General features: G+C 38.5%; 4 protein-coding genes across 4 annotated transcripts; all 4 read left to right on the forward strand.

The window, feature by feature from the left end:
- Positions 1-290: 290 nt before the first annotated feature.
- Positions 291-9,923, forward strand: LOC113672713 (DNA-dependent ATPase/E3 ubiquitin-protein ligase HLTF). Its single transcript, XM_027189043.2, has 14 exons — positions 291-1,738; positions 2,007-2,081; positions 2,520-2,795; positions 3,452-3,615; positions 3,703-3,774; positions 4,187-4,406; positions 4,832-4,978; positions 5,923-6,191; positions 6,384-6,563; positions 7,232-7,371; positions 7,856-8,193; positions 8,463-8,756; positions 8,933-9,013; positions 9,090-9,923. The coding sequence occupies exons 1-14, from the start codon at positions 521-523 to the stop codon at positions 9,240-9,242; spliced, it is 3,627 nt and encodes a 1,208-aa protein (XP_027044844.2). The 5' UTR covers positions 291-520; the 3' UTR covers positions 9,243-9,923.
- A 235-nt stretch (positions 9,924-10,158) lies between these two features.
- On the forward strand, positions 10,159-13,954 carry LOC113672592 (calumenin-like). Its single transcript, XM_027188893.2, has 7 exons — positions 10,159-10,454; positions 11,054-11,244; positions 11,574-11,716; positions 12,114-12,174; positions 12,332-12,423; positions 12,709-12,801; positions 13,329-13,954. The coding sequence occupies exons 1-7, from the start codon at positions 10,324-10,326 to the stop codon at positions 13,428-13,430; spliced, it is 813 nt and encodes a 270-aa protein (XP_027044694.2). The 5' UTR covers positions 10,159-10,323; the 3' UTR covers positions 13,431-13,954.
- LOC113672591 (calumenin-A) lies at positions 13,371-17,960 on the forward strand. Its single transcript, XM_027188892.2, has 7 exons — positions 13,371-14,874; positions 15,381-15,571; positions 15,884-16,017; positions 16,339-16,399; positions 16,495-16,586; positions 17,112-17,204; positions 17,726-17,960. The coding sequence occupies exons 1-7, from the start codon at positions 14,738-14,740 to the stop codon at positions 17,855-17,857; spliced, it is 840 nt and encodes a 279-aa protein (XP_027044693.2). The 5' UTR covers positions 13,371-14,737; the 3' UTR covers positions 17,858-17,960.
- Positions 17,961-19,005: 1,045 nt separating this feature from the next.
- LOC113672589 (calumenin-B) lies at positions 19,006-22,830 on the forward strand. The gene is made up of 7 exons (XM_027188891.2): positions 19,006-19,365; positions 20,521-20,720; positions 20,949-21,112; positions 21,225-21,285; positions 21,677-21,774; positions 22,085-22,177; positions 22,485-22,830. Exons 1-7 carry the CDS (start codon positions 19,142-19,144, stop codon positions 22,581-22,583), a joined length of 939 nt encoding a protein of 312 aa, XP_027044692.2. The 5' UTR covers positions 19,006-19,141; the 3' UTR covers positions 22,584-22,830.
- The last annotated feature ends 393 nt before the right edge of the window (positions 22,831-23,223 follow it).

Here is a 23,223-nt window from a genome sequence, read left to right on the forward strand (position 1 = left end):
ACCTTGTTCTGCAAGCATAAACAAGTTCGTTCCTCATGAAACAGTCATAAATTCTGGCAAGAAGTGTATGTTTATCCCCAACCAAAGGCTACAGCAAATGTCTGCTCAATTGCCGTGAGTCCTCCGCAAACACAAATAACAATGTTTACAATAACTTTTTCAACTCACGTCAGCTGTGAAGATCTCTTGTTCTCGGGTGCCTTGGTTACATCTCATTTTCAGCTTGGTTGAAATAGCCAATCAGAGTACTGGATATTTGCTCCTTTGGGAGTCTTCCAAATATGGACTGCAAGGACAAGGCAAAGTAGAGTTATGAATACTGCGCGCCAAAGAACGAAAGTTTTTAATCTTCAAGGAGACCCACATGAACAACTCATGCGGCCGATTTCAGTGTAGGGCACCCGAATTTCATATCCATAAACAAGGAGAATATAAAACTTTCTCTCCTCTCAGAGAATGGCTCTTTACCGTTAAAAAGTGTCAAAACTTGTGAATACTTCCAACCGTTCGAATATACATCATGGCGGAAGTGGGTATGTTTACTACTACAAATAAAGTAACGCAGAATACAACTCAGATCCACGAGCAGAACGTCGAATTTCGTACTGGAAATGATCCTTGCGAGCACATTTCAGTGACTGTTGAGAATAACGATGTTTTGGGTGAAAAACGTGATGTAAATTTCAACAACAAGACGGCATGTCCCAGAGGACCAGATCAGAGAAATGGAGAATATACTAACTCATGTGCGAATGAACCATTTCAGAGTGAAAATCTCTGGTGTGACACTCAAATTTCGTTAAATACCTCAAGTCTCACTCCAGTTTATCACTGTTCTGGTAGATCGGGATTTGCAGAACAGATGGAAACAGCACCAGCTATTACTTTACCAGATACATCAACTGCAGATCCACATGGTACAGGTTTAATCACGAACACCTCAACGGTGGCCAACAATGACACAAAACCTCTTTATTTCACAAGATCAACAACAATCTCTACACCAGCTGAAAAAGATACCTCGCCCACTACTAACGTTTTGCCCACTATTCCCGAACCAGTAGTTTTAGGGATGATGCCTACCCCTGTATCTTCAGCCCAGATGTTGATTCAAGAGCGTGACTGTGCTGGTACAAATTCATCACCACCTCAAACTGTAATTCCTCAGAGTTTAACCCAAACGCTTATTTCTTTGCCAGAAGGTGTTTCAACCACTGCTGTAACACCAGGTAATCCAAATGCTGTTGCAGAAAATCCAAATTTAATAGCTCAGTCCAACTCAATATCAGCGACAGTCTTAACTGGGTCAAGCGTTTCATCTCTGGTAAATTCAAGTAGTTCTGTGGTGTTCACCACGACCTCAGAAGTGTCAAAAAATTTCGCTCCCGGAGTTCCAATCCCGGATGATGGAACAGCCACTATAAACAACATCCAAACAGGTGCAAATTCTTGTGCTGAAAACAATGATCCAGCATCTGTTTGTAACAGTTCAAGTAGTCTTCCTGATATTCCAACCATTTTTTCAAACTTTACACCGTGCATCAAATGTAATTCCATTCTTGTCTGTTCCTGCCTTGGACCATCCGGTATTGAAGGGGATAATGGCAGTGTTCTTCCAACATGTCAAGCTTCCTGTCAAGGTCCTTGTACTTGTGAAAAGATGGAAGTGGATAAGAAAGAAGATTTGAAACCATTTGAAAAAGATGTGAAACCTCAAGAATTTCCTACTCCTATTATGGTAAGATTTGAAAGAAGGGGACAAATCATTGCTGTTGTTGTGTTTTTTAGATCTTCTGGACAGTGTTACACTAGTAGCACATTGTATTATAATACTAGACCCTGCCTTGCCCAAGCACACAGTTTGATAATGAGAGTTTTTTCCTTAATTTCCTTGTTGCCATGACTTGACATGTAAAACTGATTTCATACTTAAGACTCTTATTCTCATTAATTTTACATCAATCTCCAAATACAGCTTAAGAAACAAGGTTTTATTTTATCCTCAGCCTTTGGATCGCTTGGATCAGCTCTTTGATGGTTTGATTGAATATGACAAGATTATCAAAGCTGAACAGCCAGAGGTAAAAATATGTACAGTATTGTAAGTGTAAAATTGGTCTCGTGTCTTGGGTCATCTGTATTATTTTTTCTTGAGCAAGATGCTCACAGTACCTCAATCCCCAGAGCTTTAAATAAGTATCAGTTAAATGTTAGGGAAATCTGACAAAATCCTGGTGGACAGAGGGTGGAGTGTAACCTTTGACAAAGGGAGAAGAAAAAGGGGAAGAAATTCTCAGAAATCTTATGTTACCAAAACTAAGATAAGCTGAGGGGCTGTTTTAAACAGGCTCACAAATTGATCTCTCCTTCACCTAAACTATGTTTATTTAATTAATTACATGTGCTTCAAATCCTGTTATCATTCATCACTTAGTAGTTCTGTGGAGTTGTAGTAACTGCACTAAATTGCTGACTTTATGCTTCTTCTTAACAAAATACAGTCTTTATTTTACTAAAAGGCAATTACCACAAGACTCTTCCCGTACCAGCTGCAAGCTCTAAACTGGATGATAACAAGAGAAAACAACACTGATCTAGCACCATTCTGGAACAAAGTTAACAACAGCACATGGTTTAACAAGGGAACCAACAAGTCCACTGACAGAAAGCCACATTCTCCCAAGGGTGGCATATTGGCAGATGATATGGGTCTGGGTAAAACTCTTGTTGTTATCAGCCTGATTATGGCTAATCATCTTAATGGCAAGCCAATGTTTGCAAGGTCGTCTAACAAGGTTTGTTTCTTTGCGGCTTCACCCTTTGACTCCCAAGAGTGATAAGCATTTAATTCTCCTAACAGTATCGCCCCTTAATCAAACATGAAGGTTGTAAGAATAAAGGCAATGATCGCAAACTCAAGAAGCTCTTGATTGTTAATTCTCCTGGTAAGTACCATTGGAAATGTATAGAGAGCAGAATGGACAATGTGTATACTGGTGTTAGGGTGAGAATGGTAATTATGATTCAGCAAATTTTATAGCATTTCAGAATGTGAATGTTTTGGTTGCCATTTTGACTGAAAAAATTTTTGGCTTTTAATTTTGGGCATAAGTGACCAATTTGATGGTATGTTTTTGATGCTCATGTAGCATGTAGTGTATTGATTATACATGTACCTATCTTAATTATTGACAACAACCTTAGTATGGGTTCTAAGGTGAGCACTTTGTACTTAATTCAGTAAATGTACTACTCGCAGTAATCCTACTGTACTGGAAATACCTGCATGCTGTAAAATTACTATAAGTCAGTAAACTCTTATACTTGTATATGTGTAACGTGTTTATCAATAAAGTTCAGTGAGCCTTTGGCAATGAAGAAGGAATAGCCTCTCTATGTCTGAATGACGACACTACATAGCAAGTTGTGATTTTTAATATTTGTGTCATAGCGGAAGGCATCAAGTTCAGGCCAAGATGGAGAATGTAAACATGAACCAGAAGAGAAGATGGCACACAGGGAAAGAATTGATGAAGATGATCCTATGGATATGAAAGGGGAAGTTAAAAAAATAAGCATAAAGAAGCGGAAGAATGTTACAACTAAAAAGAAGAGGTGAGTGTATTTTTGAGTTTATTTAATTCAGTTAACATCTTTACAATGTTTTCTAAATTAACATGCTCATGCTTCATGATATTTCAGGTTGGCTGACAGTAAGATGTTAAAAGAGCCTGGCTTTAAATTCAGGCAAATGTATCTTTCCAAGTTGTCCAGGTATTTTTGTGCAGACATTCTTTTTGTTTGATGATTTTTTTCCCAGACATGTGAGCCCATTTTTACTACCTTTGGAAATAGTATGTGTGGTATTTTAGTTACAGTGTTATATCAGGTACCGGTAATGTCAATCACTGGAAACAACTTTTCATTTTGGACTCCCAACTTTTGACTTTCAATGTGACACTTTGCCATTATGCATCATGACATTTGACAAATGATTTTAAAATTTGACCCAAATATGGGACAGAAAAAGATATCTTGAGGTTCATGGCAATTCAAATCTGAGATTTTGGAATTTCGTGGTCAGAAACCTTACAAACTATAGAGCTATGAAGAACTTGTCATTGAGCTAGCTAGGTAATAAACATTTGTAATCTTAACTGTCTCTTGTTATTAATTATGCCTACAGCAAATCACCAAAGAAGGAAAAACACAAAGTAACAAAGGAACTGATGCAACCAGTCAGCATTGACAGTGATTTTAACACTGATGTGGCAGCTGAGTCATGGCATTCTACAGGCAGTGGCAGTATTTGTGGAAGTGGCAGTGGCAGTGGCAAACCCCTACCAGATGATGAGCACAGTGCCACGCTTATTGTGTGTCCATTATCTGTGCTCAGTAACTGGACAGTGAGTACTTAAACACCCTTTCATCTCTTCTTAGCACAACTTATTGTACAACCTTGGAGCTTGAAACGAAGAATGTAATCATTTCCCTCTTAGTCTTTCCTATAATTCTTAACCTCCTCTTCCCAATTTACATCCTTTTCTTACCCCTTCTAAAATTTTTAGGTTTCCTAGTTATTCTCTTGATATACTGTTAATTATTGTTATGAATCACCTCTATTAAATAACACAGGCATTCACTTTGTAGCATTTTACCAATTGAATCAGTGAGTCATGCCAAGGGGATCCTAAGATATAATTTTTTCAGTTCTTGCTGTGACATTACAAAAGATGATAAACATCTCAAAACAATTTCACAGTGGCCTCTCCAGCATGTAATTGAAAACAAGACTTTTCCTTTTCCTTCCTAATTTTTTTCGGATATGTAGGATCAGATATGCAGCCACATCCATACAGATGTCAGTTTGCAAGTGTACATGTATTATGGTGCAGAGCGTTTGAGAGATGTGAATTTCCTCAGACAGCAAGACATTGTGTTAACAACTTATCCAACACTGACAAATGATTACAGGCGGGTAAGAAGTACATATGTGGTCAAATATATTTCCTTATACTGGGTTGTTCTAGAAACTGGCCCAAAAGGGCCATGTGGGCCCATTTCCTTGATTTTAAAGGAGCCCAAAATAGGGGTACCCATAAAGGTGTTTGAACCTATTTGTATTAGTGTAAACACTGAGAAAACAAAGAAATTGAGACTGTAAGGGCTGATTAATTAAACAAAGTTTAGCTGCTGTTCAACAAAACCATGCTCTAAACTGTCTTCAAATTAGCTGAACCTAAAACCTGAAAATTTATGTTTGTTAATGGTGTCAACAGGGCCGAAAGCTAACATTGAAAATAACTTTTATTTCATTAAATCAACCCTCTCAAAGAGAATACCTGACGCCCACTGCTTGCATAAAACCACAGTTTAGGTTAGATCTCAAGTAAATTGCCAGCTCTAAGAGACTGTAAAGTATGAAGGGAGTTTTACAAAGTCACTGTCATATCAACGTTTTTGTTCATTATGTTTGCCTGTATATATCGAAAAAATAGTGCTTATTCATGGGCACAATTTTTTGTGCCCTATTTGATGCAAGATGCAAATTCTATGCAGCTTTTTTTTTTTTTACTTTCAGAAATCCCTTAAAGCTGGGCTGTAAAATGAACCCTGCTTATATTATGTGACAATTTTCCAGTCATTATAAATCAAAAGTGGAAGAATAATCATCTAAGACATGTATTCATCAACATGTGTTACAGTGTTACAGTTTTAATATACCATGTTGAGCTACACATACACAGATAAACAATGCACCCATGGCATGTGTAGTGCATTTGTTTTCTAAGGGATTACTTCCAAGAGCTTATCGGTGTGTTTTTGTTTTCACACCAATTTTTTATATAATTGTGAGACAGAGCCTTTGAAAGACACAGATTTGAAACAAATTGCAATTCAATATTTCTATTTGCCATTCAGCTTGACTCTCCACTTCATAGGATCAAGTGGCTTCGTGTCATTTTAGATGAAGGTCACACCATACGGAATCCTCAGACTTCTTTGACCAAAGCAATGATTGACTTGGTGGCAAAGCGCCAATGGGTTCTCACAGGAACCCCAATACAGAACAGGTTGGATGACCTGTGGTCTGTAATCAAATTTTTGCGTCTGGAGCCATTTAATGATAAAAAATGGTGGAATGCTGCCTTGGCATCCAGCGTGAGGAGAGGAGATGAACAGGCAGTCAAGTAAGCTTTGTAATATTTGGCATGGAAGTGTTATTTCTTTGAATTTTTCATGCTTTGTATGTGCTTGTCAATTTTCTGAGGTTTATTTGGAAATTGACAGATGTTGCTGAGTGCAATTGTCATTTACTTAAGATTTGCTTTTTCTATAAGAGCACACTTCTTATCTCATGACCCGTCATCTTGAACTTCCAGTCGCTTACAGAAACTCCTCAAGCACATCTCAATCAGAAGGCTGAAAACAGATCAGGATGATGGAAGACCACTGGTTAAATTGCCTCCCCGAACTGTGGTCATTCAAGAAGTGGAACTGTCGGAAGAAGAACGAACATTATATGACTCCATGCAGAAACACGGACAACTGATCATCACAGGGTGAGACTTTTTGAGGCACTGTCTGTTCCGTTATCTATCTGGTTTGGGTTCATACAGAGTCTAAAACTCCTGGTAAAGCTTAGAGTCAGATAACAGGGTAATTTGGTATTATCAAGTGAGTTGATGAAGCTAATTATTGGCCACCATGAAGAGTTTGAAAGCTGACTTCTCGAGCGTCAGCTTCGTGCGAATTACCAAGGGCTGACGCTCGAAATGTCAGCTTTGAAACTTTTCACGGTGGCAAATTTACGCCAACAACTCGGTTGATAAAGCCAAATTATCCTGTTATACTCTCCCACCGACGCAGCACCACAGTTTCTTTAGAAACTTAGCCTCTTTATTCCTTTAGCTTTGCCGCATAGCCTCCTTCAAAGCCGTTCTTTGATCTGGCCGTGTAACGGCTCCAGCGGAAGAAGCTGCTAGTACGGGTGGGGGAGGGGTGGGGGAGCGTCTTGCAGACTAGATCATTGAACGGCTGAGAATAAGACTAAAAATTGGATAGTTGCAAACTACTTTTCGTAGCTGGAAAAAGTTTGGGAAAAAATGGAACGAGTTTTTCCACTATTTGTTAACAATCGCTTGATTTTCGAGGGAATGTTTGTTAGCCCTGAAATTACGACTGTTGCTATCTCCAGAGAACTTGATCCGAAACTTTTATTCCGTAACAGATATATTCAGAATGGAACAGTCCTCGCCAAGTATGCGCACTGCTTTGCAATTCTCATGCGTCTTCGCCAACTTTGTTTGCATCCAAAACTCTGTGAGGAGGAATGTCAGTCGTTGCAGCGTGCTCAGGATTTATTGCAAGGTATCTATAATTGATCTTATATGTGGAATGATATTTTTTGAAAACATGATATCTGCTTTGTATGGTGAAGCTACCTTAGGGGGTGTTAAGAAATATTTTTTAACATTTGTCACGCTGCTATAACAAAGAAAATAAATTCTCAAATCAGTTTTCAAACCGAGCCAGTTACCATTTGCGGTCGGGTCGGAATCGGTTGCTCTTAAAACTGTGCCACCGAAAATCGGTATCTAGCTAGGCCGGATAAGCTTCATATGTGAGAAGCGTCCTGCATGCTGGTAAGATCATAAACGATGAAAGCGTCCGGTGTGGTAAGAGAGTGAGAAAAATAACAGATTTTTGGATCTTTAAATAAAAGATATCGAACATTTGGCGCAGGTGTGGGTTGTTTTCACTTGTCGCGATGTTCATATTGCAATGACCAGGTCAGATGTACAGTATATCTAATCTTTTCTTTATTACAAATGGTCGCTTTTTTTAATTCCAGGACTTGAAGACTCTGATGATGATGACCTCGATATGGACTATAATAACCAACGACTTATCAAAGATCTACTCGCGACTCTGTATTCGGGAAGCGACGAGGAATGTTCGGTATGCCTCGACTCCCTGGTCGAACCAGTCATCACTCGTTGTGCGCATGCCTTCTGCCAGCAGTGCATCATGGATGTGATAACATCAGAGAATCTTGCTCCGCACTGCCCTCTGTGTCGTGCGCCCCTTAATGAGAACGAACTGATTAAAGTTCCCGAGAAGAAGAAACAAAAATCACCGCCTGCAGAGAAAACTAGCGAGGAACCGGAAGGAAAAGAGAAAAGTTCTAAGGTCTGAAAGTGTTCTTATAGGCAGCGTTTCGTTGTGTAGCTGTGAAAACCAAACTGACTAAAGCGCAGGAAAACGCTAGCGACCAAGCCGCCATTGGTCTTATTTTGCCATGTGATTGGTCGAGAGGGTGGTTTGAGTTTTCTAGTTCAATCACAGAGCGAAGCAAATTTATAATTTTTAGAATTTTTTGTTCGATACTCATATGGAAGTCGCCTGATTTTATTGATTTTGTCACCTACAAGATTTAATCGAGATCTCTGTGTTTTTAGTTGAATGCCTTGATGGGAGCGTTATGTGCCATCCAAGATAAGGATCCCTCTACAAAGAGCCTTGTAGTTTCTCAGTTCACGTCATTTTTGGATCTCATCGAAGAGGCGCTTCACAAAGAAGGCTTCACTTTTGTCAGGTTGGACGGGAGGATGATGCAAGAGGCCCGGGCCCGAGCTATAGAGAGCTTTGCCGACACTAGTTCCAGTTCACCAACAGTGTTTCTGTTGTCACTGACAGCTGGTGGCGTGGGCCTGAATCTGACAGCTGCCACACGAGTTTTTCTCATGGATCCGGTATGTTCCAACACTTTCCGTTGTAAACATTGCATGAATAGCATCAGGTCTACCTAGTATTCATTTGAAGAAGGTCTGGACTCCGTAAACTCCTCGCATATTTAAAGGAAAACGATGCTGCGACAGACTTGTAACGAGACATACTTATACTTCTCTGTGGTGAATTGATGTTTTAGGCTTGGAATCCAGCCATTGAAGAACAGTGTTTTGATCGTAGCCATCGACTGGGTCAAACGAAAGAAGTAATTATTACTAAGGTTGGTGTTGAAGATAGTTCTGAATCTTAACTGGGCGGCGTTGCGCAGTGTCGTTGACTGTGAGCTTATCTTTCAGTACATTGTGATGAATTCCGTGGAAGAACGCATGCTTACATTGCAAGAACAGAAGAGAACGCTGATGAGCCAGGCCTTCGGTGTACAGAGGCAGAGCCAGGAAGAGAGGAGGCGGGCTCGAGTCCGAGATATCAAGCATCTGATTGGTCTATGATGAAGGAAATATGGACATTTAACGACTTTTGGATTTGCCAAAAATGGCTGAATCGTATACAGCATTTGACTTTGACTCGTCTTTCATTGTTAGATTCTCGTTCATGTTAAGGAAGAATTTAAAAACTCTCCAAAGAGAAAACGCTTGTTTAAAAGGCAAGTGAAAAAAAGGTGCAACTGTTTTGAAATCAAGATGAACTGAAAATGTTCCGTTTAGTGACGTTTGATCCACCAATAACACGACTCGCCAAATTCCCTTTCACTTAGAGCTTTAAATACAGAGCCCCTTAGAATTAAAAAAATGCCCTCTCAAGTGAGAGAAAACTTGATGATAGCGTCGAATAACAATGCTTGTGATGTTTCCGTGAAATAAGTAAAGTATTACGGTTTGTAGTACTGTAGAAGACAATTGCTTGTTTCTAGAGGTGACTTGTTTTTCTGTTTTATCAATTTCTCTGATGTCTTTTTTAATAAGGTTCTTTAAAATTGAATGAGAAGGTTTGTATTTTAAAAGATAGATATCCATTAGAAATTAATTCAGACATGCTAAACAACTCGGAATGTTATATACGTATTTTAATTGAAGATGTATATTTATGTGGTGATAGTAACACCTGCTGGTGATGAAGTCACCCGAGGTTGCTAAATAGTATTAAACAACTTTTGAATTTTTTGCTCTGGCTATTTGTTTAAAGTATTCACTGGGAGGGAAATATCACGCGATGACACTGTAACTCAAGTAACTTTCCAAAATCGTGACTTGGATGATTATTTGGCGAGTAGGTGCGAAATTTTTCACTGATATGTGACTATTCCAAATTATTTCACTTAAACGATGTCAAAAATAAAGAGGTTAACTGTGCGAGACTTTCAATCATAGCGACCTGGTGTCAATGTCACGTAAGCACTTGTCACGCGAAGTAATTTTCAATGTCCCTTGTCTTTGGTTTGTCACCGGATATCTCGCGTAGCTTTGTGATGCGGTCAGCTTCCGAGATAAGGGAATGTAGTTTTGTGGCTTAAGCTTACCATTTGGACGATTCTCTAATAATCTTTAGTTTTCAATCGTGGGCTTGGTGAACATGGCCTCGTCGCTGTTAATTCTTGTCACTTACGTGTTATTTGCGAGAATATCAGCTGAGTTTCAGGGACCTGACACCCAAAGCAATCCCAAAGATGACGGCAGCGATGACAAAGAAAAGGCCAAACTAAGGTTTGCTATTTATCGTGAATACTCTAAGCTCTCTTTAGACTATACCTGGTTAAAAAAAAAAGTTAAGTTTCTATCTTCAACTGCCTGCCGTTGAACTTCTCGTTAACGTAAAGTATACATAAACTAAGATATTTTTATTATTATGACGTGTGACGATGAAAGGCTTGGGTCTACTTTAAGAGAATTATTGAATTTCTGAAACAGTACAGATTTGTTAATTTTTCCCCTAGAAGAAATGTTTCTTTATATACGTGTGTGTTGAAAAATATTGAACAGAATTCTCCGTAATTCACGGAAATCTGTACCGTTACAAATGTGTTGCGTGACGATTAAACACTGACTGTTCTACACTCGTCACTCAATGTTTCAAAGGAGCTTTCAGATGGCTAAAAAGAAACTAAGATTTTGGTAAAAGCTATCATCTCAAGTTTTGTAGGAGAACTTTCTAGGGTTCCAGGGCGGATGCCGTGCCTAGGTTGCATTATTCAGTTTTGTATACTTTGAAGTAGCAACTGGTAAGGTGAGGACCACTTTCAAATTCTTCTGTTCATGAAATCATAAGTTGCTTAACAAAACTGTTTTTTCTCCTTGCATTGTAGGTCAGTTTTATTATTGATTGATCGAAACGGTGACAGTGAAATTTCAGTCAAAGAACTCTCTGCTTGGACTCAAAAGAGCATGAGAACTTTTTACAGACAAGAGGCCGACGGTAGACTGAGTTCACTGGACTCTAACAAAGACAGCAAGGTTTCCTGGGTAGAGTATGTCAAGGGTGCTGAAAACGAAAACGGTAAATATTGTGACACCTCTTACCCGCCCTAAGCCCCCCTGTCCCCTTACAAAAATGATGACGCAATGTTTTGATTTCACAGTATTTCCCAATTTTCACTCTTTTTAAGGACCCTTCCTTTCTACCCTCCCATCTATCGAATTAATTCTCGGTTTGCGACAGGAGCCCATTACTAGACTCCTGTTTGCGACTGCTGTGGTAGTGAGAATTATTCTTCAACACTTTTGCGGCTGAAACTTTACGTTTAAAGTGTGTGACATTCTAATGGATCATTATTTGACAACTTGAAACTGCACGATGGTTTTATTCCTACTTATATCAACTTGCAGGTTTTACAGAAAAGCAAAAAAGGCGTGATAGGAGAAGATTTGAACACGCCGATGCAAACAGAGACAGTTTGCTGTCACGCGATGAACTGATTTCCTTATTCCACCCCGAAGAAAGCGCAAATATGTTTGGAGTAATAGTTGAGGTAAGGAGCTGTGCTTGAAAAGTCCTGATATGAGTTATTTTTTGACCTATATGCTGATACGCATGACATTATTTTCTACATAATTACAAACCGAAAGCAAAATTTATGTTAAAAGGGGTGAGTTTCTAAAGAAACTGTGGTGCTCTGTGTCGGTGGGGGAGTACAGCAAGATAACTGGATTTTATCAACTGAGTTGATAATGTAAACTGGCCACCGTAATAATAAAAGCTGAAGTTTTGAGCGTTTGAAGGGCTAACGCTCGAAACGTCAGCTTTTAAACCCTTTCCGGTGGCTAATTAACATTATCGTCTCAATTGATTAAAACAAATCATCAACTTTTATGTCAACTTTATTCCATTCTGAGCCAAAAGCTAAAACTGAAGGTGATTGTTTTTAGGAGTTCATGGAATACATTGATAGCGACAATGACGGTTTTCTATCATTTAAAGAGTACAAAGGTAAACCTCTTTCATTTGAATTTGTGTTCCATGTTAGGTCTGACCTTACCTATAAGTTTACTGAAAGAGTTTACAAATACTTTTGAATTCCTCTGAGATGCTGATGATAAGTTTGAAATTATGCTGATTAGTTCACGCACTGTTTATTTCCATGTAGGGAAAACAGCAGATACTGGAAACGCGGATGAACACTCAGCGAAAGAATCCTTTAAGAGACTGGATAAAGACAGTGATGGAAAACTTAACAAAGTATGCATAGCATATAAGGGATATTTTAACTTTGAATTGTTCAGAAAACCGACCAATTCATAATTAAGAATTTTTGGGCTAGTCAAGATATGTAGTTCATTGCTGAAAAATTTCTCAGGCGGGCTCTACTAAAGGATCAGATGAAGGAGTTTGAAAACATGCAACAAAAACAGAGCCTTGGGCTTAATCTGAAAAAAAAAACTGAACTGGGAAGTAAGGAAACGTTGGGAGCAATTTAATCGTAGCTTCTATCTCAGCTGATTTTACCTTCTTTCCTGTCCTAAGGAGGAGATGAAGCTGTGGTTAGCAGCAGTAAACACCTCGGCCCAAGCAAATAATCAAGCACAAAGACAAGTTAAATTAGCCGACGATAACAAGGTAATCTATTTTCAGATGATGAAAGATGCGTGATAGTTGAGTGTAACCGGAGGGTGTGCCCCAAATTCCCGTCTATTTTCTACATACCTTCGTCTTTTGGATAGTACCACTTCTGGAAGAGGTGGTGGAACGTTTTAAATAGTGGGTTAAAAAGAAGGGGCGTCACCGCAAATTAGGCCGAGCCCATGCTTCTATCAAAATTTCCTTGAATGTCTTTCAACTTGTTCGTTAGCACAAGCAAAACTTTTATGTAATCTTAACTGTGTCCAGTGTGACTGGAACCAACTTGTGGCAATAAAGAAGTCGATAGTTGTTCCAATTTATTTTGTCAAGCGCGATGAAAAGATTTTTCGAAAGATCACGAGAATATGTAATGTAGTGCGTTTCTAATAATTTCCACACTGAAACGCAAAAGGAAGGGACTGCGCATGCGCCTATGTCCCATATCCCTTGGAGATTCACAGACTTATTTTTAGAGAGGCTTATCGTCTTCAGGAGATCATTTTTTCATCTGTAAATACACACAGGATGGTGTTTTAAGCGAAAAAGAAATCATGAACCATATGGAGATTTTCACCGCCGGGCCTGAAGGATTCCAAACAAGGCAAAAAGTTAAAGACGAATTGTGAAGACACTTAGTATAAAATACTCTTCTCTGGTCCCTCTGTTCATCTTCCAAAGATGCCAACACTGAATTGAAGAGAAAAGGAAACAGAGAGGACGAGATAACAATAAGGGAAGTAACTTAAAACGAAAATACAACGGTCACTCTACGTTTTGAACATTGATTGGTGTTTTTTTGTAAGAAACTTGGGATCACGAAGATCTCATATAAGTACGCACTCTTTTAGACCAGTGGCTTATTGAAACCAAACTTGGGAATCGCGTGATATGACAACCACAAGCCCACGATTATTTTGGCTTATTGTCAGCGGTATGGTCTCCAAGAACGACCACACGCTGACAAGAAGACGAGATCGCCCTGGGCTCAAGATCTGTGATGTGATTGAGTGAAATTATACTATTGTAGGTAAACTTGGAATACCATTATCATTGGTTGAAAAAAACACAATGTTTCACGATGGTGCTAAGTCATTTGTTTGTTTAAAATCTTATTTATACATGTTTTTGAATGAAATTGATACTAATGGCTTATTTTCATGCTGTTCTGGTTCAACAAGTTTGTCTATTAATCCCCGAAATTTTTACCACAATACCTTATAAATAACCTTGAAAAAAATGAAGCTAAAAAGCTCTGCAGGCGAAATCAGTGCAATAGTTTTGATAAGCGACCTATCAGTTCGCTAGAGTAATCGAAATACTTGTCTAGGAGGACCATAGTTTGTAACATTAGACAAAACTGAAATATCACAGTTGGCTTTTGTAAAGTGGTAAGGAATACGCGTTAAAAAGGCTTGTGTATTGCATGCATGCATTAGAAATTGATATTGTGATGTTTCCTTGGGTTTTTATTTAGAATTTACCATTTCCTATTACGTAGCCAGCGGGAGGCTCTGACGAAAGGTGGGATGCGGAAAAAATTGATATGCTGACTATGCTTGTAATTTTGGTAACTACAAAGAAAAGTGTAGTGCACTTTAAAGGATTTTTGGCTGTTTCATGATTCACCGGACATTTGACACAAAAGACTTGTATTCCGTGTTGCTCCACACTCTCCCCCCTCGGCTCACTTTCTACGTTAAGTGGCATAGTTTATAGAGACCCTTTTGTTAGATGTTTGACGACATTATTTTCGGCACGGTAGATTGCGCATCAGCCGATACCATAAGCTACGTGGCTTCACACGAAGCATACAACGTGTACTATACTTGACAAAATCTTGGATCACCGATACAATATATGCCGGTTTAGTTAAACTTGTCATAAGATAGTACAAAGCGCTCTTTAAGTAAAGCACACGAACCTTAGTTTCACAATGTTTCGAGTTTGGAGTTCGTATTGTCTTGTGTTGTGTTGTGGTTGCATTTTGTATGCGTCCGCTTTCTCATCGCAAAAGGATACAAAGAAAGTTTCCAAAGAAGATACCGAAAAGAAAGTCAACAATACTGTCACGTAAGTAATAAAACACACGTGTAGCTATGTAGTATTCAAGAAGATGTTGGGAATTGGGGTTGTTTGTTGTTGTAGAATATTTCAAATTGGCGTCAGTTTAGGGGTATTTGAAAGCCGAACGAGATGGAATTTGTTTGTTGGTTCATTTGTTTGTATGCAAGTCAATTAGGAAGCGAAAGGCCAAGTGTTTGTACTTTTTTGCCGCTTCTTTGATTTGGAATTTTTCCTTTTTGGACCAGACTCCAAAAAAGCAACATTTCAAACGTAAACTAGACCTCTGTCCCTTAACTGATCAATGTTCAATGACCGTGACATGATGTTAAAATTAGCATAATGAGCAAAACCGCTGTCTGTTGAATTCCTTCGAAGCTTTGAAAAAAAAAATTAACAGAAGGAGAATTCTGTGATATTTTGAATGAAAAGCGATATAACTGCAATAAAGCACACCCTATAGGATTCTTGTACTTACATATTCTAATTTATTTCTCTTTCCGCGTTAATTGCAGTTTACTTCTTGAAGTCATGGATATGGACAAAGATGGAAAAGTAAATGAAGAGGAAATGACTGCCTGGCTTAGGAAAACTTTGAGGAAAAATTACAAAGAGGATTCTGGGCAAATTATGAGTGAATTGGATACCGACAAAGATGACAAACTTTCTTTCGAAGAACTTCTCAAAACCGATGAAGACATTGGAGGTAATTGCATAGCTCTTGAAGTTTGCAATTTAATTGTGAGTCTGTTTGCTACACAAACTCTCATCTTCCATATAGAAGCTTTTTTTTTGACGCTCCTTTTAAACAGAGTCACCCAAAACTGCATCTAAAGATAAGCTTGTACGTAAATCGGTTATATATTTCCCTTGTTATTTAATCGTTATTTAATTTGTTTGTTTGTTTTTGCTTTTTGTTTTTTTTTGTTTGTTTTTTTATTGTAAGTATATTCTTTGTCTATTTTTCTATTAATTATTATTATTATTTTTATTATTATTCAATACTTATTTGCTACAGTCGCTACAGAAGAACAAAAGCGAAAAAGATTCAATGTTGCAGATGCCGACAAAGATGGCCTCCTGAACACTGATGAAGTCACTTCCATGTTTCACCCAGAGGAGAGACCTCACATGTTCGAAGTGATTATTGACGTAAGATTCTTTTTTTTCCCTTCAGATTATGCTTCAGCCCTTGCCTTGCAAGGACTCGGCATGTACAACAGTTGGTCAAAAAGATTTGCGCCTCCTCTCAACCAATGGGATGCAAATTAAAAACTCGGCAAGCACGACTCGGTCACTTACGATTTCCCGCCGGAAATCGTTGGTAGATTTTTTTGTTTTTTACTTCAAGTTCTCTTTGGTTGGCTCCTTGTGAAGTTTCCTTTTCTCTGATCGGCCAACGTAATTTTTTGGTGTTAGTGTCACGATAGTCAATCGAAAAGTTTGCTAAATAACCTTTATTCCACCATATAGGAATACATGGAAGTAGGAGACATAAACGGTGATGGACTTCTTTCGCTAGAGGAGTACAAAGGTAATTAGTATTTTTTTTAACTACTTCAGGAGCTGAATGAATTAGTCGAGGAACGTGATTTGGATTTTACTTACAAACGAGACAATTTCTTTCAGAAAAAATGTTCAAAGGAACTAAAGAAAATCTGGAAGCTGCTGATAAATTCTACGGAGAACAAGATAAAAACGGAGATGGAAGTTTCGACAGGGTAAGTTATTTATTTTTCATTTCTTTTTAACTGAGCATTGATTTAAGGGATTAGTCATTATTTTATAGCTCGGGGGAGGGGATGGGGGTGGAAGATGGGAGGAGGGTTTTGGGGATAACATGGCTTCCAGGGTAAACGGAGTGTAAAGAGAGAATATAGAAAATTGAATGGCACTTACCTGCCAATAAAAGGGGGGGAGGGGAGGAGGTTCGTAGGAATATTACAGAATCTTGGCGGGGGGGATCAGATAAATTGTATCGTGCACGTGACAACCGATGATGATGAATAATGGCTGGTCCCTTCATTAAGGCTTTTTGTGTTATGAGTAACTGTCAAAGTAATCAGCGAAGAATCGTAAATTTTGATTCATATGTCCATAGGTTTTCGCCAAATCGTCGGGATTCTTCGGAAAGTATCCGCTGAGGTCGGGTGTGCTCTAGTATCGCACCAAAGAGAGGCTTCGTGGCTGAGCCTTGGTTTCAGTTGAAATAAAGTTTGATTATTTATCGATGTTCTTTCTTCCAGGAGGAAATAAAAGAGTGGTTAAGGTCAATTGGTACTTCGTCTTTGGCTAAGAGACAAGCAAAGCAAGTTCTTGAAAGGGCAGACGATAATAAGGTTAGCCGTTGTGGCTATCACGAGGCCACACCCTCGTTTTCTGTCTCCAGTTCCGTGTCAGGGCTCTTGAAGGAAAGCTGTAGCTGAATGAAGGGAGGGGCGCTTATTCGAAGGAGGGCGCTTAATCGAGGGCGGCGCTTATTAAGATGGCGCAGCAGTGGGACAAAAATCAAAAGAACAGATATCGCAGAGAAAGGAATTATTCAAGCAAATGGAGATAGAAATAACTAGAATAGGAAAGAAACTTTCTTTTTTTTACCGATTCAACTGTAATTGAAGCCTAAAAAATATATATGAAGTGGCAAAAGAAACAGGTTTCACTTGTGTCCCTGCTATTTAAGAATAGTATTTAAGAGGGGGAGGAGGGGGGGGCCCTTACTCGAGGGGGGTGCTTGTTTGATATATTGGCCAAGGGGGGTTGGCACTAATTTGGAAGAGGGCGTTTATTAGAGCGTGGGCGCTTATCTGAGAAAATAGAGTATTTTGCATTCTCATAATGTAATATCTCTTTATTTTTCTAGGATGGTGCTATCACTGATAGCGAAATTCTCAAGAATATCGATCTTTTCACTTCAGTTAGAGCAGTTCTGGAAAATGAGAAGAGAAAGGCCGAAGAGGCTGAAAAGACTGAAAAGGCTAAGGTTGAACTTTAGAAACAGCGAGATTTTTTGTTAGTCTTTTTTCTCTTTGATACTAAACAAGTGTATGTCTATGAAGTTCCTCAGACAAAATAAAATAAAATAATTATAAAACTGATTACACTTCGATCACGTTGAATAATTTATTTATCATTTTAAAGAAAAATGTTGATAAAAATAAATAGAGAATCATCAGTTTCATATATGTTCCAAATACACCAAAATGTACAGTGCATTAGGTGTTAAAAAAGTCTGCGAAGAATTGTTGCACAATCAAACTTCACAGTCAAACAATCAGCTTTTTAAGACTTGCGTTACATTAAACAGAATTCTGTATCCCTTCTGTCCGCGAGTAATCTGATAGTATTCCTCTACCTCTTCCCCTTCCCACTCCCCCTCGGTCTCCTCTTCGCGAGTAATTCCTGTTAAGTATTTTCCTTGCGCAATCTTTTAAACCAAAGTTCACAAGTGAATCATCTTGAATGAATGATTAGAAATGATTCAATACACTGAGAGCAAAAACACATGTAAATTGAAGACAAACAGAGTAAGTTTTTTTTAAATCCAGTATTTGAAAACTGGATTTTAAAAAACTCTCTTCATACAAGATGTTTCCTTTTTTTTACGAGTTTTTGATCGGCTATGGCATGCATTTTAAGATCTTTGTCTGAACAGCCAGAGACAATGCTTAGCCGCCGACACCGGTTAAGCTCACATTCAAGTACTTTGGTCTAAAGACAAACAATCAAATATCAGTTTAGCTTGAATTTAGATTACACGCTAGACTGCCTCGCTAATTCAAGACCCTTTGTGTCAGAGTATAATACATTGATATCAGAATGGTTGTTTGGTCTTAGATGACTCGGTGAACATTTTTTTTTCGTTTATGTTAAGATATCCACTAGATTTTAAACTCGATAAGAAACTGTGAGAGATGAAAAACATGCAGTTATAAATCCAATTCTGATGTAATTCTCGAAGAGCATTGTAAGATTTGATTTTTAAGTTCGCGGTATAAATATTTCTGGATAAAGTTATTTCGTGTTTCAAGGGCATTATGAGGGAGTTAAAACTGTTTGAAGTACTTTTGTCATACGGCTTGTACTGGGGCACTAATATGTTTGACTGACAGCCGACATAACGGAAGGATGCGCATCGTCCAATATTCTAAGAAACGTGGCTTTACACGAAACGATATCAGGTGCCTTTAAATTCAAGAACTCTCAGAAAAAATTTATCGTTTGTTGGTCCGTCTGTCAGTTCAGCTCGTGTAATTTTGTTGCGTTCGTGCGATTGAAAATGCTCCGAGGTCTCAGCATTGCGGGTTTCGTTTCGCTCTGTGTATGCGCCCTGAGTGTGTCGGCCACTAAACTGTTTTACCCGCCATTAGCCAAAGTATCGGATGAAGACCATTACAAAAAGGGGGAACATAATCTTGAATACGACCATGAAGCTTTTCTCGGCCGAGCACTATCTTCGGAATGGAGCAAACTACCTGCTGACGAAGTGATGGAAAAACTTTCGTAAGTAGCTTTGTTGCTCTGTTACTCCGTCGTTTACTCAATTAATAAGTTTGTTTTTCCTACTGTCGCAAAATTACACCACCAGTATGAGGAGAACACAAAGAATTCTCGGTACTGTAGAGCACGTTGTGAGGGGGCGCTCTCGCTCTTAGAATAAACGTCCCTTCAATGGTGCGTTGTAGATTAAGGTTATGGAAACATTATTTTAAGTTCAAGTTCTTTTGATTGACTGTTGTCCCATAGAAGAGGTTACATTTCATTTTAATGGAACATTTAGATGGACAAAATCAAGTGAATCGTCACTTTTATAACTTCTAGAACTCCTTCATTTTTAAAAATGGCTAATATTGCCGGGAAAGGCACTCAAAATACAGCGATTGTGTTTAGCTATGAACCTAATTTTAGCAGACTTTTGAGAAGGGATAATATTCTATCATTTTGCTCCTCAACTTTCTGTAATGCTTACTCACGATGTAGATCAATTTTTTCCAGTCGTTTGATGTCAACAGCTTTGTGTGTTAAACCACAAAATTGCCAGAGACACGGTTTAAAAATGACGTAAATCAATGATCTTAACGTCATAACTATTTGTGGTTCATTTCTGACCTACTGTGAGATTGCTTTTCATAGACGTTACCATGACAACTGAACAAGTCAATATGTCTCGGACCTAAGCCAAGCTTGAACGATTAAGATCATTTGAAAAGATGCTGAACAAACGCAAATTTTCCGCCTTCGAGACCACGCAAGCGTGTGTCTTTCAAGGATTTATAATATTGCAATTAATCGTGCCAAGGATTTGAAAAGAAATTACGAAACTCGTTGTTTTCTTTCAGCGCTAAAGACATAAAAGTGTTCCATTGCTCTCAAAGGATTCTTCTCGTAACAGAATATTTTTCGCATCAAAAGTTACAAAGTGGTTAAACTGGTTAACAGGACTTTTTTTCGGTCTGAGTGGTCAAAGCGAACATTTAGATCGAACGCTTCATCGTGGTGACTCTTGGAACCAGCTATGTGATAATGCCATAACCTCATCCTTAGGAAATTTGCATTTCATTCCATTTCAATTTATTTTCAAAATCATTGATAAAATTTTCATCAACGCTTTCCGGTATTCTAAAGTAAAAGACGTTTTTCTTCATCTCTCGATAACAGGGAACTGTTCCCCAAAATAGATGTCGATAGCGACAAGAAAATCTCAATTCCTGAGCTGTATGGATGGATTGAACAGCACATGAAAAAACATGTGTTGCGCCAGGCTGATCTAAAAATGCAGGATATGGATTCGAACAAGGACGGCAAGGTATCATGGGAAGAGTACAGGGAGACCCAGTACCCTTCGTCCACAGAAAAAGGTGAGAAATTCTGTTCCATACGTTCACATTCTAACCAGTTTAAAATTTTATTTCCTTGAGGAAATATCTGTCCCTTTGGGAAGAAACATGAAATCCCTTTATCGTTCATTAATTGGTTTGAAGTTCCTGGTGAAAAAATAAACAATTTGCGTCTAAACCGGACGTCTTCCTGAGGTCCCGAATTCCACTCACATGGAATTGAACAAGTCTTCGTTGTATCTATTGAAGGCCTCAAAGAGAAAGGTCTTGGGGAATTCAAGATATTAGTCTCACGTGAAAAGAAGCGATTTGATTTTGCTGACACAGACAACGATAAAGTACTGTCTCGTGAAGAACTGTCATTTCTCCTCCATCCCGAGGAGTCCAAAAGGATGACTTCGTACTTCATTGAGGTAAGTGTCACGTGATTCGTACAAATGCTGAGGAAAACTGTCTATTAGGTCGTAGAATACGTCATCGTACTCAAACAATTTAACATTTTCTATTTTTTTTTCGCCATGTCAGGAAAGTTTGGACATCTTTGACACAGACAAGGACGGAAAAATATCCGTTGACGAATACCTTGGTATGTAAATTAACGTGTTCATTTCGCTATTCTCTGAGGACATCTGCATATCCATGTGATGGAAGGTCTTCCTGAATCTAATTTTTTCCCGTGCAAAGGAATGTGTTTCTCCCCATATTAGATAAGGCATAGAACATACAATTTGTGCGCGTTATGTACGGCTACATGTTTGGAATCAATTAGTTTTCGTGTTGCTTGGTTTTGAGCCATAGCCTTGGAACGAACTCAGAATCAATTGTTCTTTTTTTAGCCTGCTGACATCAAGATCATTATGCTTAGCTATTTCAGGTGTTTGCCTGATAATTTAACGAGAGGGGGAGTAGAGGGAGGGGATAAGATTAAACATGGAGAGTAAAATGATTGCTTCTTTTTTACTGATTTATCACAACAGGGGATGAAGTGAACAGGCTTTCTAAGTCAATGCTGGATGTGCTGAAAAAAAGTTTTAATAAAGAACTAGACTTGAACAAGGATGGATTTCTTGACAGGGTACGTCTTTTCTCAATATAGGAGGTGCGAATGGGTATTTTCTGTTCTTTCATAGAAGACGAATCAGATCATTTTATAGAGACTAGGGGGCTCGTTTGCCACATTTTCGAGCTGGCTGAGATAAAAAAAATGCAACCTCAAAAAAGCAAGAAAATATCATTTGGTAACAAGAATAGTTTAGGATTGCAAACGACGAACTATAACAAAAATAAGGCTTACTTTTTAAAGATATATTAGCCTCGACGTAGTTCACCTAGGTGAAAGGCATGATGGAGGGTATTTATCGCTTTTCTTCTTTGTATACCTGCAGAACGAGATTCGAGAATGGATCTTTCCCGGCACGCATGAGGATCCTATATTAGTCGAGGCAAAACATCTTATGAAGGCAGGCGATGACGACAAGGTAATGATTTGATTGAGACCTGTCACTCTTAACATTATATTGCTTCAATTAGGAGCGTTGTTCAATCCATCTGAGGAAATGAAGGTGACGTCAGCAGCTTGGCGACAGCTTGGCAGGTTCAGATCTGACATGTGCACTGCTGTTAGGATAAGTTTTTCAGTCTTTAAAAGCTTTAAGTGTCATACTTGGAGACAAACAAACAGAAAATGTGTAAACAGTACTTTGTCAACCTATGATGTTTTATTGTCTTTAATCTGACCTGTATTAAAATACAACATTTAACTGTTTTGTTTTGTTTGTTTTGCAGGATACTTTCTTGACAGAAGATGAACTTATAAAGCACTATGATATTTTTGCTGGAAGTCGAGTAACTAGCTACGGAGATCTCCTTAAAGATGAATTATGAAACAGATTCAATGTAGCGACCCCATCGGATTGTAGATTGTAATTTTTTTGGTTTCTCGCGATATTGCGCTGATCAACTACCGCATTAGAATAATACGCACTGTTGATCTGTGACCTTGTAGAATCATCATTATCGCTAAACATATTTTATCGTATCCTCGTTTTTCCTACATCCTTCATCTGTTGTTTGTCCTTTATATCGTGTGTTAGGAAAAACTTGAAATAAAAAAGAGAGAACTAGGCGTCAATGTGGTAGGGGAAGATGAAAATAGCCCGTATTTTGTACCGAGGGACTCGACTCATGTCAAACCACTTGGGTCCTCGAATAATTAATATCACAGTCAATATCAAGTTCCTCTTTCATCAACTGAGTAAGCTTATTTTTCCGTTTTATCTACCGGCCAAAGAGACGTCATTTCTACTTCTCCATCGGTCTGAGCAAAAACCGAAGTTTTCATAATACTTATATCCTTTAACCTTTCATTTCTCCCCCTTTCCCATCCACCCCAGACCCATTTGTCATTAGTTACCAACTTCTCCCCTAACCGTATCGTTTCTCGCGCGGAATATCTGGGTCATGACCGTGACAACCCAATTGACGGAATAATAAATTACAAAATTCCAAACGTCAAACACTTAAA

Source organism: Pocillopora damicornis, chromosome 4, assembly GCF_964200805.1.
Source record: "Pocillopora damicornis chromosome 4, jaPocDami1.2, whole genome shotgun sequence".
Taxonomy (NCBI): domain Eukaryota; kingdom Metazoa; phylum Cnidaria; class Anthozoa; order Scleractinia; family Pocilloporidae; genus Pocillopora; species Pocillopora damicornis.

Excerpts from the sequence above, each read along its gene's own strand:
- LOC113672713 (XM_027189043.2), top strand. The coding sequence starts at position 521 with ATGGCGGAAGTGGGTATGTTTACTACTACAAATAAAGTAACGCAGAAT. Across the intron at positions 6,192-6,383 it reads GGAGATGAACAGGCAGTCAA|TCGCTTACAGAAACTCCTCA; the intron begins GTAAGCTTTGTA and ends TTGAACTTCCAG. Across the intron at positions 6,564-7,231 it reads GGACAACTGATCATCACAGG|ATATATTCAGAATGGAACAG; the intron begins GTGAGACTTTTT and ends ATTCCGTAACAG.
- LOC113672592 (XM_027188893.2), top strand. The coding sequence starts at position 10,324 with ATGGCCTCGTCGCTGTTAATTCTTGTCACTTACGTGTTATTTGCGAGA. Across the intron at positions 11,245-11,573 it reads GGGTGCTGAAAACGAAAACG|GTTTTACAGAAAAGCAAAAA; the intron begins GTAAATATTGTG and ends ATCAACTTGCAG. Across the intron at positions 12,802-13,328 it reads AATTAGCCGACGATAACAAG|GATGGTGTTTTAAGCGAAAA; the intron begins GTAATCTATTTT and ends AAATACACACAG.
- LOC113672591 (XM_027188892.2), top strand. The coding sequence starts at position 14,738 with ATGTTTCGAGTTTGGAGTTCGTATTGTCTTGTGTTGTGTTGTGGTTGC. Across the intron at positions 16,018-16,338 it reads TGTTCGAAGTGATTATTGAC|GAATACATGGAAGTAGGAGA; the intron begins GTAAGATTCTTT and ends TCCACCATATAG. Across the intron at positions 16,400-16,494 it reads TTCGCTAGAGGAGTACAAAG|AAAAAATGTTCAAAGGAACT; the intron begins GTAATTAGTATT and ends AATTTCTTTCAG.
- LOC113672589 (XM_027188891.2), top strand. The coding sequence starts at position 19,142 with ATGCTCCGAGGTCTCAGCATTGCGGGTTTCGTTTCGCTCTGTGTATGC. Across the intron at positions 21,113-21,224 it reads TGACTTCGTACTTCATTGAG|GAAAGTTTGGACATCTTTGA; the intron begins GTAAGTGTCACG and ends TCGCCATGTCAG. Across the intron at positions 21,286-21,676 it reads ATCCGTTGACGAATACCTTG|GGGATGAAGTGAACAGGCTT; the intron begins GTATGTAAATTA and ends TTATCACAACAG.